This window comes from Pleuronectes platessa, chromosome 21 (assembly GCF_947347685.1).
Source record: "Pleuronectes platessa chromosome 21, fPlePla1.1, whole genome shotgun sequence".
NCBI lineage: Eukaryota > Metazoa > Chordata > Actinopteri > Pleuronectiformes > Pleuronectidae > Pleuronectes > Pleuronectes platessa.
In genome coordinates, this window is record NC_070646.1 from 5553889 (window position 1) to 5567475 (window position 13587).

A 13587-nucleotide genomic window follows, 5' to 3' on the forward strand; every position below is an offset into this window, starting at 1 on the left:
ATCAGTGTGTACAGCTGAACGTTTCGTTGGATGAAAAACCAGAAGAAAAAAACAACCAATGTGAAATATGATAAAAAACTGAACAGGCAGTCTGCTGCAGGGCAGTCTTAGCTTGGTATGTGGGGACATCTAGTGGGGACATTTGGGAACTAACTATGTGAGTTTATTTTGTCCTCAATGTGTCTTTCACCAAATCATTGAAAAAGTAAAGAATTAATCAGATTCAGAATCTGAATTAATGTATTAAAAAATAACCTTGAGCAAACCCCTCTATTAGATTTTATTCCTGTGTCATGCCACCAGACTTTAGAGCAGTGACGTCACAGAATTGATTCTTAGCTGAAACTTTCTATGAGTTAAAATAAAGTTCTCGGATCATGTAAATAACATGCACATATTGTCCGTATGCTAACAATAGCCTTGTCGCCATTAACTTGTGATTTATCTTGTCATTTGTCTCTTATATTGTGGAATCGCTACTTGAATGATATAATATGTAGTACTGGCTTTAACAGTTTGTGTTAGTGGAAACAAGATAACAGTCAATGTGACTATCAGGCCAATTGACTGTTTATGAAGATGGATGACACAACAGCTCCAAAAAACGAAGCCAACATTTTGCAGTAAAGATCATAAATCCCACCTCCTCCATGTTAATGGATGTGGCTTTGACCAAACTAAAAATCTAAGTTCACTTTAAATACTTTAATCACAAATCTCATATCCGGGATATTTTGGCTTCATTTTTGTAAAACAGGATGAAGTGAAGTCGTGTCGTCCATCTTTATTTACAGTCGATGGTCACACAACAAGTTCCGACACAAAACAACTACACTACAACACACAACAAAGAATTTACCTGAGTGCAAGGACATCAACAAGTAGCGTTAAGCTGAGTGAGAGAACACGCTCCATTAGAGTTACTGTTAGAGCTACTTACAATACAGTGTTTGGCAAGAGTTACATGCAGTTACACCCAGTATCCAGTGCAAAAGATGTAAGAATGGGACTGAGCTGTATCTTCAATCATTATTTTAAAAGTCAGAATCGTCTGTATGAGCTTGTGCAGCATGTCCATACCTCTCTTCAGTGACAGTTTGCTCGGCTCGGCTGAGCTGAAATCACTGATGCACACATAGAGTCGTTCTCCAGGCTTGGTGCTGGGAATAGTGACCTCCTCCACAAAGGTGCTGGGAAACTGACCTGCGGACGGGACAGAAAGAGGAAAAACACAGTTGATTGCAACGAAGAACGCCTCTACTTCTGTGTCCTGGAGAAAAGAATCACTCCATCAATTGTTAATATTCAGAACGTCTGTTATTCTAAATATCTCCTGCATCTATGTCAACATCTTGCATCGTAACAAAGGCTATTTCATGTCTCCAGATAAGTCACATTTAAAGTGTGTCGATATCATCTAAGTTTTCCAGGAGCGGAGGAAACAAGCCTGCACTCATTTCCCCTCTGCACTTCCTTTCAGAGGGATTCCCCTTTATCATCTTAAGTGGCGCTCGGCTGAAAAACTGAAGAGGATTTCTCAGAGGCTGATCCTTTGAGTGCAGAGGAAGCAAGGGAACAATGACACACACACACACACACACACACACACACACACACACACACACACACACACACACACACACACACACACACACACACACACACACACACACACACACACACACACACACACACACACACACACACACACACACACACACACACACACTCTATCAGCCAAGCATAACTGATGGTTTATCTTTTCTTTCTGCACCTGTCCCTCTCTCACTTGAAAAGACTCTCATCCATATATACTGTAGGATTTATTTTAAAGTGATAATGAAACCTGACACATTACCTGTGACACCATCTTTGTTACCAAGCAACCAGAACTCATCAACGACACTCAGCACCTCGATGACATCACCGGGGAAGAGTGGCAGCTCCTCAGAGACACTGGGGAGGAACTCGAACACGGCACGCACCACCGACCCCGCTTCCATTACTCATAACCTGCAGACAGAAAAAAAAATGTTTTTCTTATAATGAGGAACAAATGTTGAAAATGCAAAAACTTTTAATAAGAACGTTTCGCAATGAATTTCTTTACCATGACGCGACATGTCTCTGACTATAATAAGAAACAGTGGTGCTATTCAAACTCGTCACCATACAGACCAACAGATGCCTCACACAGAGAGCAACCATTACAAAATGAAAGGGGACGTGAGAGCGTGAGAAACCTGCGACAGAGAAGAGGGACAAAAGAAGGAGAATCGCAAAAGAGGGAGCTGTACTTAAGAAGGCTGAAGGACATTCCTCAGCAGCACTTTATCCTTCTCCTGCTTCTCTGATTTCTTATGTGGAAACAAGTTTCAGGGATGGACAGTCTGGTCGTATTGTACATCACGCAGTAGTGATGCAGTTCCAAAATACCAATACAAACATCGGAAATTCCTCCGATACTGACGAAAATGCTGGTTTGAGCAAACAAGTACGCAAATCTATACCCATCCGATACCAGGTCTATTGTTGTCATTGTGGTAAATTTAATTATTTGTGTTTCTTTTTCAGTTGTGACTATCAAACTAGATAATAAAAGAAGACATTCATTCTCTGTATGCATTGGTTTTTCAAAAGCTTTAAACTGAGCCAGGCGACACAACAATGATATCAATCATCACGAGCCACACAGGGATACAGCTGTTAACAACTCGTATAGAATAGGTACTTGGTATTGGTCAGTATGCAAAGATACCAAAATGGAACAGCTGTGCAAGAGGGAAACTAATATTTCACATCCTTTTGAGTTGAATCACTTTATCAAAACTGTTGCTTTCTCCTCAACAAATTTTCCGATTCCAGATGAATATAATCACATCGACCAACTCAAGCTCTTTTTAAACGAGCAAACCTCAAGTTTCGAAGAAAACTGTGTTACCATGTCTGACTCTGGAAGAGTTTGCCTTAATAAATAAACACAATATAATCAAAATACTTTATAATGGGTAAGGAGAAGCCTGAGGTTTGAATATATATATATATATGTTCAATACTAACTCACAACACATAAGAAAGCTTTTTAAAATGTGTGCTGCTTTGCTGACTCCTTCAGCTATCTGCAAAATGAACAAACACACACACACAGAAAATGTATTAAATTTAGTTATTCAGCAGCCCTTGTGTGTCATTATCTGAGGACATAACTAACCCCAGGTGTGGATGGACACTCTGAAAGAGACGGGAAATGAGAGAAGAGGGCTGCAGTTTACCACAATCAATGGGGCCTCTGTGTGGGCTCATGGAGCCGAGGGGGGCAGAGAAACAGAACTCAAGCCCAGTTAAGAGTCAGAGTCTCTGGGAAGAGACAGAGTTCAGGGTCTCCTGGATGTGGAGGTGGAGGTTGACAGAGGGGACAGATGAGCAGCATTAAGAGAGGACACAAAGAGTGTGTGCGTGTGTGTAATGCTTCCTTCTCAATGATGGTTAAGCAGTACACTGTTCAGCTGAACCTTTAAGATGGCTCTCACTGTTCAGTGTGTGGCAGGTTGTGTTAACGCCACATCGGAACGTCAGCCAAGGCTTCAACTGATGCAAGCCAAAGGGAGGCGTCCAATGAGAGCACTGGAAATTACAGCAGGCGATGAGCACAAACAGGGAGTCTGTCCATTTGGAAAAGACACAAAGTTGACCGTTGTTTATTTTCACTTTAGGGTTGACTTCAGTTATCATATAAATTACACTATCCTCATTTTATCATCAACTGGTGTGATCTAAGAATTACTTTACACAAACTGCTGTCATGTCAGACACATTACATCTTGTACACGGAGCATTTGTACAAATATTCAAAGTGGATATACCAGAAATTCACACCAGACAGATAATTATTGAGAAAAGTACTTTTGGAAACCACAAATGAAACCACGTTTCCTTTGACTTAGATTTGCATTTTAAAAATATGACATGCATTGTTTATTATAGATATGAAAGAAGAAAGTCACTTCTCTATTTCTCCTGCACAATGCCTCAAAATTATCACTTTTATAGGAAAACTGTACGTGCACTAAACCATGATTTAAGTGACTTTTATTGGATGGTGTTACAATATTTCTTAAAATAATATCTATAATCTGCACCACAACTGTCCTGTGTAATCACAAACTAACCGTATAATCACATCCTCTACATCTGATTTCCAGAGGATGAATACAGGGATAGAATTTCCCTTCCTGCCTTCCTCCCTCACCGCCACAGCTGAGATTAAACCAACACCCAGGAAGCTGGGATTCTTTCTACCTGACAACAGTCAGGACCTGTAGAGAATCATTGACTTGCTTTCTTCAAGATAATCCTGAGATCTGCCTCCAGCCAGACAAGCTCCTTAGTGTTATTTATGGGTGTGTCAGTGTGTCAGAGGCCCCCGTGCTCGGCCTCAACTCGCTCTGCATCTCTGGACATCATGGCAGCAATGATCAGGTTTCCAGTGGATCTGTGGTTTAATGTAGTTGGCAAAGGATCGACACAGTAAATGTGCCGGAGTAAAATCTTCAAGTGTAAAGTCACAAGTGTGATGTCATGAACACACAGAGGAAGATGTTATGAGCCATAAATGAAAGGCAACAAATGTACGAAACATTTTACACACACCAGCACAAACACATTCATTCCCACTATCCAGAAATAAAGCCCACATATCCCAAATACGAAAAAATCCACCTTACACCATTGAATTCCTTGGGAGCTAGAATCTGCCGATTGAGTTTGGAGCCAGGACATCGAGGTCTCACCGACTCAGACGCTCGACCAATGACGTTTCATCCCAATAACGAATTAAAACCAAACATACCATAAAAGAAACACTTGAACATACAGCAGTGTGAAACCATCTTTGAAAAAAACTGATTGATGTGTTTGGTCCATGTCCAATCAACTAACATGGAGCAGACTGAATTTATGACATACACTGCAGCCAGCCACCAGGAGGCGATCAAGATAATTTGGTTTCACTTAAAGGGAGCTGGCATGTTGTCATCCCTAAAGCCAGTGGATGATTAACATGGTTCTCCAGTTATTAGTTTCTATATCGCCGTAACATCAGCTCAAGTTAAAACATGTCTGTGGGCCACTATCGCATTTCCACTGAAGAGATTCAAATTTCGAATTTGGGATAAGACAAGACGAATATGAACATATTTCAAGTTCATGTCAGAAAAGCAATTGTTGGGATATATGTGAAAAAAAGGACTTTCCCTCAACTTTTCTGTTTCAAAATGTGCATCATAGGTTTCATGTTTCAGTTCTGACTCATCACAGCTCCAGCTGGAGAACACTTTGTTTGGAGAGGGGAAAATAGAAAGAGAGGGAAAAACATGGTCACGTCAAGAGAAGCCGGCAGGAAACATTTCAAATTAGATGCGACCAGAAAACTGTCATCAAACCTTAGTGCGGATACTGAAACGAGAAACTGTCTCCACAAAGACTTCAGCAAGTGGAGCAGTGATTAAAAGTGTTCAAATGTTTGTCAAGTCTTGGAAAAGTACAAAGTACATTTTATAGACGGAAAGATCCTCAGGCGTCTCCTCTTTTATGATTTATGAGTTCCTGATAAGCAGTGGGACTCTGATCGAGACTGATTGCACTCAAACAAGTTCCTGCTTAATAAAAGTTACTTTAATCACTGAGTACTAAGTATATTTAATCATATAAAAAAATACTCATGACAACAACAGTGGTTACTGGTGTTTCTAGGGAGAGAGGGGGAATGAGACACAGTGACTGAGACTAGTGTGTTCCACTTGGCAAAGTCCTGGAGAAAGTAACAGGATTACGACAGACAGCTAAATCAACAGCTGACACACACACACACACACACACACACACACACACACACACACACACAGTATATCTACACACACATCTCGCAGCTGACAGTGGGACAGAGCAACAACTGTGACCTGAGACGTTGCTCTGGGACCATCATCGCCCTTTACTCAACTATCCGTGCATGTGGATCCGTGTGTTTGACTTTCCACAGACATTTTAAAAGAAGTTTCCTTGTGGTCCAACACGTTACAGTAGGAAATTCAGGAGCCTTTAACGTCAGTGTCGATTTGCTGTAAACAAAAAGCTTCCCTTGGCAGAATGTATTCATAATGTCCGGCTGCTCTACACAGGGAGCCTCCCCTCAACTGACTTTTCTGGAAACTCTCCTGTTGTTTTTGTCTGACGTGGACAATCTCTGGCTTAATTCTTCGTATGTGAAAGACAAACTCCGCAAAATGTCCAGAAAATTGGGTCCAGACATTTCAGTTTGTGTAACAATATTTCAGTTCATAAGGAATATTACAAATGTACATGGCAATTTGATCATAAAACCGACAATTTGTCTTTAGCTTTATTTCCTCCACACATTCCTGTGTAACTAACTGGTGCAGCTCAACCCCTCCTGCCTGTACAGGTGCAGCAGGTGAATGTCGAACCAGTGTTGTTGTGGATGCAGACTGGAGGAAGTGGGATCTGCTGACTGTCTGTATCTTTTATTCAGCAGAGTCACTTGATGCCAACAATGAAGCTGCTGCCTCATTATCTGTCTGCCTGCCAGGGCCGCGCTCGCACAGAAACCATGTGCCATTCAAGCTATTCATTTATCCTGAACTGGCAGACGGGCACACACAGACAAACACAGACTGGTAGAAGCCTCTGGAGTGAGCTGGATGACAGCTGGCATCTTTTGATACTGGTTGTTTACTGTGCTGCAGTGGAGCCCTCCCGTCCAGAATGCTGAGTCCACTGAAACGCGCTCACCTCCAAACAACATGACCGAAAAGCAGGTGGAGGGACAGCGCACGGCTCTATGGGACATCTGTCGCTTTTCCTTTTGACCGTCTCCTGTTTCAGCACATGTGACAAGGGGGGGGGGGGGGGGGGGGGGGGGGGGCAAATGAGGAGGCTCCGACAGTTGTCAACACAAGTCATGTGGGTTTTTTAACCATGTGTTTATGGAGTCACAGACCCCCCCCCACCCCCATAACACTTTATGCAGTGCGACAGTAAATAATTTGTCAGACAGTGCACACACAGAAACCATATGAGATGATTTAGCTTCAGGCTGGATGGGAGGTCCAATCCACTGAATTTTGAATTATCCGTTATTCCCTCAATATATATCTGGTGTACAAAATATTTGTCTTAAAATAGTTTGATATTAATCTGCTGATGTTGTTTGAGGATGTTGTGAAGCAGCATGTGATCATGGGATTTGTTTTATTCCCTAAATAATTAAAAAGATGCCAAAGTGAAACATCCTGTTAACTTGAACAAAAACTGTGGATTTCTCTGGGTTTAGACACAGTCCTCAAAATGTATAAACTAGGTCTTGTAATTTTTTTTTGCATTTTAATGAGGAATTCTTACCTATTATAACTTTAAATGGTTAATAGTTTACCAAACAGACTGTCACCAGACTTACCTCACCGTTACTCAATAGCACATATACCAGGAAATGTTCTGGATTGAAACGCAGCCCTGGTTTTTGGGGGGGGGTGAGGTCTCATCCTTGATCAACTGTCCCTTCCAAGCATCAACCCCCCAACATGGCCCACATTCTGGTGCCATGTTACGATCTAATGTCATTGCTCTGAGCAGCAAGTCAAAGGCAGGACAGTGAGGAGATCAGTCTGGCTTCACAGTGCATTTCAACCAGATGAGGCAGCGCTGGGTGGCGTCAGGCAGCTGGATGAAAAGAACACATCTGGCCAGCTGAGACAAAACGCCTAAAGATGCAGAACTCTGTCGAAATATTTGGCGAAGCCGTCTCTTCCACAAACATGTGAAGACAGAGAGGAATGGTTGCAGAAGCATGCAGGCTTACTGTACAGTGCCCTGCATGTGCCCATTCTGCATTCCAATAGAAACGATTGAATTCTATTGAAACAAAGCCTATTTTGTCACAAGGCCATCATCACTTTTTAGGGCTGACCCCTTAAAAAATTCAGATATCGAGAAACAGAAAGAAAAAGGAAGTACAGTTCCTTCTATTTAAAATACAGGATGTCGACTTCTGTGATTAGGAAGGAAGTATCTGTCTGTGAGAGTAATCTTTGCAGACAACAAAAATGAAACTCAGCATGAGACATGTATCGCTGTTCTACTGGCCGCATGGGAAACATACGGCTCACTGGGAAGGGTGTGATAACTACACTGAGTCAGGGCAGGACAAGCCCATCTATTATCTCTGTTAAAACATCCAGCCCTCGGAATCTCTGCAGCCAGTCCTGTCTTGTTCATTCTGTTTCTCCTCTCCGGATAAAACCTTAAGACACAGCAAAATGTGTTTCTGTGGATGATCGTGTAGTTTAAGGACTGTAGCTCTGCTTTCTTTTACATGAGCTTAAATAGAAAAGAGTTGAAAAGAACATTAGAGCGAATATAAAGAGTTCATCGTGTTTTGGATGTTCGTTGCAGGGGAAAACCCTCCTTGGTCTTTCCAGCGTTTCCAGCATCTCTGCAGTGCAGCGAGCAATGCAGGGACTCCTCCAGGGCATGTGCTTCTTTCTCAAACGCCTTTTTATCCTGACTTTCTTCCCCTAACGCCATGTAACTCCCATTTCTGTCTCTCTGTTCCCTCTCCCAAACAAGCATGTGTTGAATATCACACACACACACACACAAGTAGAAACACTTTGGGTGGAACTTTTTTGAATAAACATTTCCACAGTGAGGAGGAGCGCTCAGACGTCTGAGCTCAGAGGGCCGAGGCTGCGTTGTCACAGATACACAGGTCTGTTCTGACGGCGCAGGGTTTTCCCTGAGAGGACCCCAGAGGTGCCCGAGGATATGCCGCACCCCTAAAGCCCGACCGATCCCTAATAGTTTGCACATGAGCTGTTACATAACCAATCTCTGCGTTGGAATCTCCCCACGACGTGCTCACAGGGAGACTAAATATGTGTTGGAAAAATCAACCCAGTCACAGAAATTCTTCATCCTCTTCCCAAACTTTTAGGCAATTCAGGGTGAACTCAGGACACGAGGAAGAGACGGCCAATGTGGCAAAGCCTAACTGCTTTAATGAGTTCTGGTAATCGCAATGGTGGAGCTCACGTGTTTGTGAATCAGCTCTTTTTATCTGGTATAATCAATAAAGGGGAGTGTTATCCACGCCCATAGGAATTCAGCCAAACTTCCCAAACGACTGCGGTGTCAGTCACATACAGAGATTGCTCTCACGTTCAGTAATAATAGTGCATGATTAAATAAAGCTAAATATCGCCCCTTGAATGTAATATTAGTTTTGACTATTTCATGACTTGATGAGCATTATGTTCGAAAGAATCGATGCATGGTCATCACACACACTCACTGTTGACTGACCACGTGCTAATACATTTCTAACACATGATGGACATGAAATTGTGTGAGTACAAATATCTCAGGATTAAAAAAGGAGGAGCCTTACTAATGAAGATGTCAACTAGGAAAAACCACATTTGAGTCAGCGGCTTCTTCTCACACCATCTTTGATGTGCTGTACGTTTACTGCTGCTGTGTTCTTCATACATGGAAGATAAAGTTTGTCTCCGTCCACTTGTCTGATTCAAGCCGTTAGAGCCTCGACTATTTAGTCCCTTAGAAAGAACTTAAAATGCCATTGCACTTTTTTTTTTTTACAATTATTATTGCCTCTGCTCATGAGAATCTCACCCTACCCTCCTTTTTTTTTTTTACATCTAGCTCAAATCAATTAACTCTCCTGCCCCTTGAGCCAAGCTTATGAACACGGCACCTCCGGCAAAGAATGTAAAGAATGTTGTCATTTTTTTATCTGAGCCACGTCTTTTCTCTTTCTCTGCAGGCACATTACGCAAGATGATTTTCTCCCATGCATCATAAAGTTATTTTTTTACCATTTCCATAATATATTTTGGATCACACTCTGATCTGGAGCTGTAGTTTGCAGTGCCTGTGGCTGGATTTAGCTACTACAATAGTGCGACATGTAATACACGCAAATTGACACAAACATCTCAGGTGTCCTTGTCGGCAAGTGCTGATACAGGAGTCGGTTGCCAGGTATGAATTATTCAGCAAGTGGGATGTTTAAGTGCGTCCAACATCCTGACGAGGCACTGACCACTAAAGCAGAGCAACAGGAGAGAAAAGGACACAGAGACTTGACTAATGCTCTGATGGTAATTAAACGAGTGGTTCTCTGACTGGACAGTTCGCCTGGCGTGACTGCGATGAGGGGGAACACACTCTGAGATCACAGGTCTTTTCACTTTCCTTGCAAGCAAAGTAAAACTAGAAAAGCCTTTTCAATGCGAGCCAAGGCCAAAGCAAAGTAACCTATAACATGCAGCAGAAGACACAACTGACGATAGTGGAATGAAAACACTGATACCCCCGTCTGCACTGTGTGGAAGACCTGCATTTAAGGTTTCTCTGCAGGATGTGAAGCAAGGGGTGTTCAGGTACACACATACATGAAGGATGAAGATTAACATGTGTGTGATTGGGGGATTCAAACAGCAGCCAATCCAAGTTGTGTCTCTGTTTTTTATATCACAAAGTATCGGCCGATTTAACAGTTTATGAAAATCTTTCACTCAACAGTATTGGTATCGGCATCAGGCCTGAAATGTCCATATCGGTCGGACTCTATTAAGATAATAGAACAGAATCAGACCACCCTACGTGTTTCACACACACACACACACACACACACACACACACACACACACACACACACACACACACACACACACACACACACACACACACACACACACACACACACACTTCTGTTCAGTGCCATCACTTATTCAACTCACGTGACTGGTCAGTTAACCTCATAGTTGTGTTCGTGTGGGTGTGTGTTCCTGTACTTATATCTTTGTGAGGACAGTTTTAAGCATAGACCCTACAGAGTGAGGACCACCCCTCACTTTTTCAATGTTATGGTTAGAATAAAGTTTAGGTTAGGTTTAAGCATTTAGTTAGGATGGTTAAGGTTAGGGGCTACGGGATGTATTATGAGTGTCCTCATTCAGATATAAGCGAAAACATATGTAGGTGTGTGTGTGTGTGTGTGTGTGTGTGTGTGTGTGTGTGTGTGTGTGTGTCAGTTTAATGTAATAAAGTATAAATCCGTGTATTCCTCTCATGTCACTGTCATGTGTGTGTTATCCACGTGTTTTTACAAACAAACTCGCTCCTCTGTGAACACACTGGGATCAAACCACCACACGTTCACTTCCCGTCGCTTTTCTTACCTGTTCAGTGGTTTTCACCTACTGCGGATAACAAACGTCGGTTATAATCCTGTCAGACGAGAAATGCAGCTCCTGCAGCCTGAGGAAGATGATGGTGAAGAAGAAGATGATGATGAAGATGATGATGTGTTGGTGGCGGAGCTGTTTTTTTTTCTGCTCCACACAACTTTTTTCCAGCAGCCTCACTTCCTCGGGTCGGGACCGGCGCTCACAGTCATCGTCCCCCCGGGGGAGCAAGCGCTTGATTCCGGCGTGAGGAAGAAGAAGAGGAGGCGGAGGAGGAAGGTGAAGAAAGGTGCGGACGGAGAAAAGAAAGTAGTGCGACACGGTAGAGCTGCGGTGGGATCAGCTGTCATCTCCTCAGACATCAGCTCGGGCTCGCAGCTCCTCTCTCCATGCCTGCACAAAACTAACACCCACTTTTTTCCACTGCGAGCCTAGGCTGCCCCCGCTGCCGCCTGACTGGAAATACATCTTTTAAATTCAAGTTCAGATACACAACAGAGGTGTGATCAGAGTAAAATGTTGTAAAGAAGACTGGTTGGTAGGAAAATGCAAAGTATTTGGTATAATACATACACAAAAACATAATGAGAGAAAAAATAAATGGACAACCAAGACTGATATCCAAGAAAATGCAAAGTATAAGATATAAAGCATACACAAAACATGTAGAAAGTAATGAATGTAATACATATGTGGTCAATTGGAAATAAAATTATGATAAAATATTACAAACCGGATTGCTGAGATATTGTAAAGTATATGACATAAAACATACACAAAAACATAAGTGGAATTCAAGTGCATGCATTCTAAACTTATATCGGGCTGTTTTAAGTTTGCAACAAGTCACATATTATTGTAAAATCAGTATGGCTGAAGTAAGCTGTAAATAAGTTTTCCAGGCTTACACAATAAAGAGAAATAAAACAAAAATAAGCACAAAGAAGAAGTACAAACACACATTTGATCAATCTGAAACTGAATGACTCACAGAGAGATTGCAACATTTCACAATATTGTATAATACCAGATAAGCAACACGGCTGAGTCTGGCTAATTTCCTTCTACATCAATATTAAGTAAAGTTACTATGTCTCAGTAGAGCTGACGTTTTATCATCCATGTGTGCGGAGGGAAGAAACTTTGCTTTTTTAGCTGAGAAAGAACTAAAATGCACACAAATGTTTCCTCAGTTCATGATCTCATTCCTGTGCAGGTCAGCACATGTTGTGTCCATTCCAAACAGACCAAAAACTGTAGGAACACTATCCAGGACGGGAATGTGGTCTTTTCCCTTTCATTCTTTTTTCAGAAATTTATATATAAAAAGTTAAAAAAGCTTTTGCTGAATCTCCACTCTTCTTTTAGGTCTCTTTGGAATTCATTATATATTTAATACAGTTGGAAGTGTGAGCGTGTCCAGAGTAAAAGTGCAGTAAATAACAGTAGCTATTGTGAGTTAGAGGAGTGCAATTGTTCCCTGTAAAAAAGCTTTTTGACGCCCAGCAGGAAGGTGTTACCAGCTCTGAGAATTGTGGTTTTTCTTCTCTTTGATTTGCAGCCATTACGACAACGAGATCCCTTTTTTAAGGTGGAGAAAATCATAGTGGTTGCACAAGAGATTACATGTTTGGTAACCTTTTTGTCAGCTGCACTGTTATTGCGTGTTGTGTTGCACTGAATCCAGTTTTTCTGCTGTGTCTGCACTAAGGACAGCTTCCTCATATGTGATCTTCTATGTGCAGAACAATAGCAGGAAACGAAGCCAGTAGGATGCCTTCACCCTCGTGTTTTTTCCCCCAGAAAACAATAAGATCCAGGGCAGGTCTCAATCAAACACACATACATGTAAACAGCCTCACTTTACACATACAGGATATATTCACCTAGATCCCTGCACTGTGCACAATGTTTGGTTCATTACCCTTGAAATGCAAATACAGCTAAATCTGCAACACATTCCATGTCAGTGTGCAGCTTTTTTTTCATGTGTCAACCTTAGTATTTATCCTAAAGTATTCAGGACAAGGGGTCGTCAACCCTAAAATTCCCCTAGAAGTAAATCTTCTGCTGTGGTAAAGCTCCAAAAAAGCTTTTAGTGTTTAAACTTATTGATCAGTAAAACAAATCAGCCAGTTGTGATTTAAAATAAAAAAAATTATAACTTTTACTAGAGACTGTATTCACTAATACATGCATTGGCAAATTTGTAGCATGTGGCAAATAAGTTACAGCTTTTACAATATATTTGATTTTATAATCTTTATAATTTTATAAAGATAAATATGTGTCTTTAAAATGTATC

General features: G+C 41.6%; 1 protein-coding gene across 1 annotated transcript in view; it reads right to left on the reverse strand.

Annotated features, from left to right (window-relative positions):
* The window catches only part of dnmbp (dynamin binding protein), a 37973-nt gene extending 26302 nt beyond the window's left edge, over positions 1 to 11671 (reverse strand). Inside the window, exons 1-3 of the mRNA XM_053413188.1 lie at positions 11277 to 11671; positions 1859 to 2013; positions 1081 to 1203 (exon numbers count right to left, since the gene is read on the reverse strand). Of these exons, the coding sequence (XP_053269163.1) occupies positions 1081 to 1203; positions 1859 to 2003 (268 nt within the window). The 5' untranslated portion in view covers positions 2004 to 2013; positions 11277 to 11671. The remainder of the gene's footprint in view (positions 1 to 1080; positions 1204 to 1858; positions 2014 to 11276) is intronic.
* Positions 11672 to 13587: the final 1916 nt, after the last annotated feature.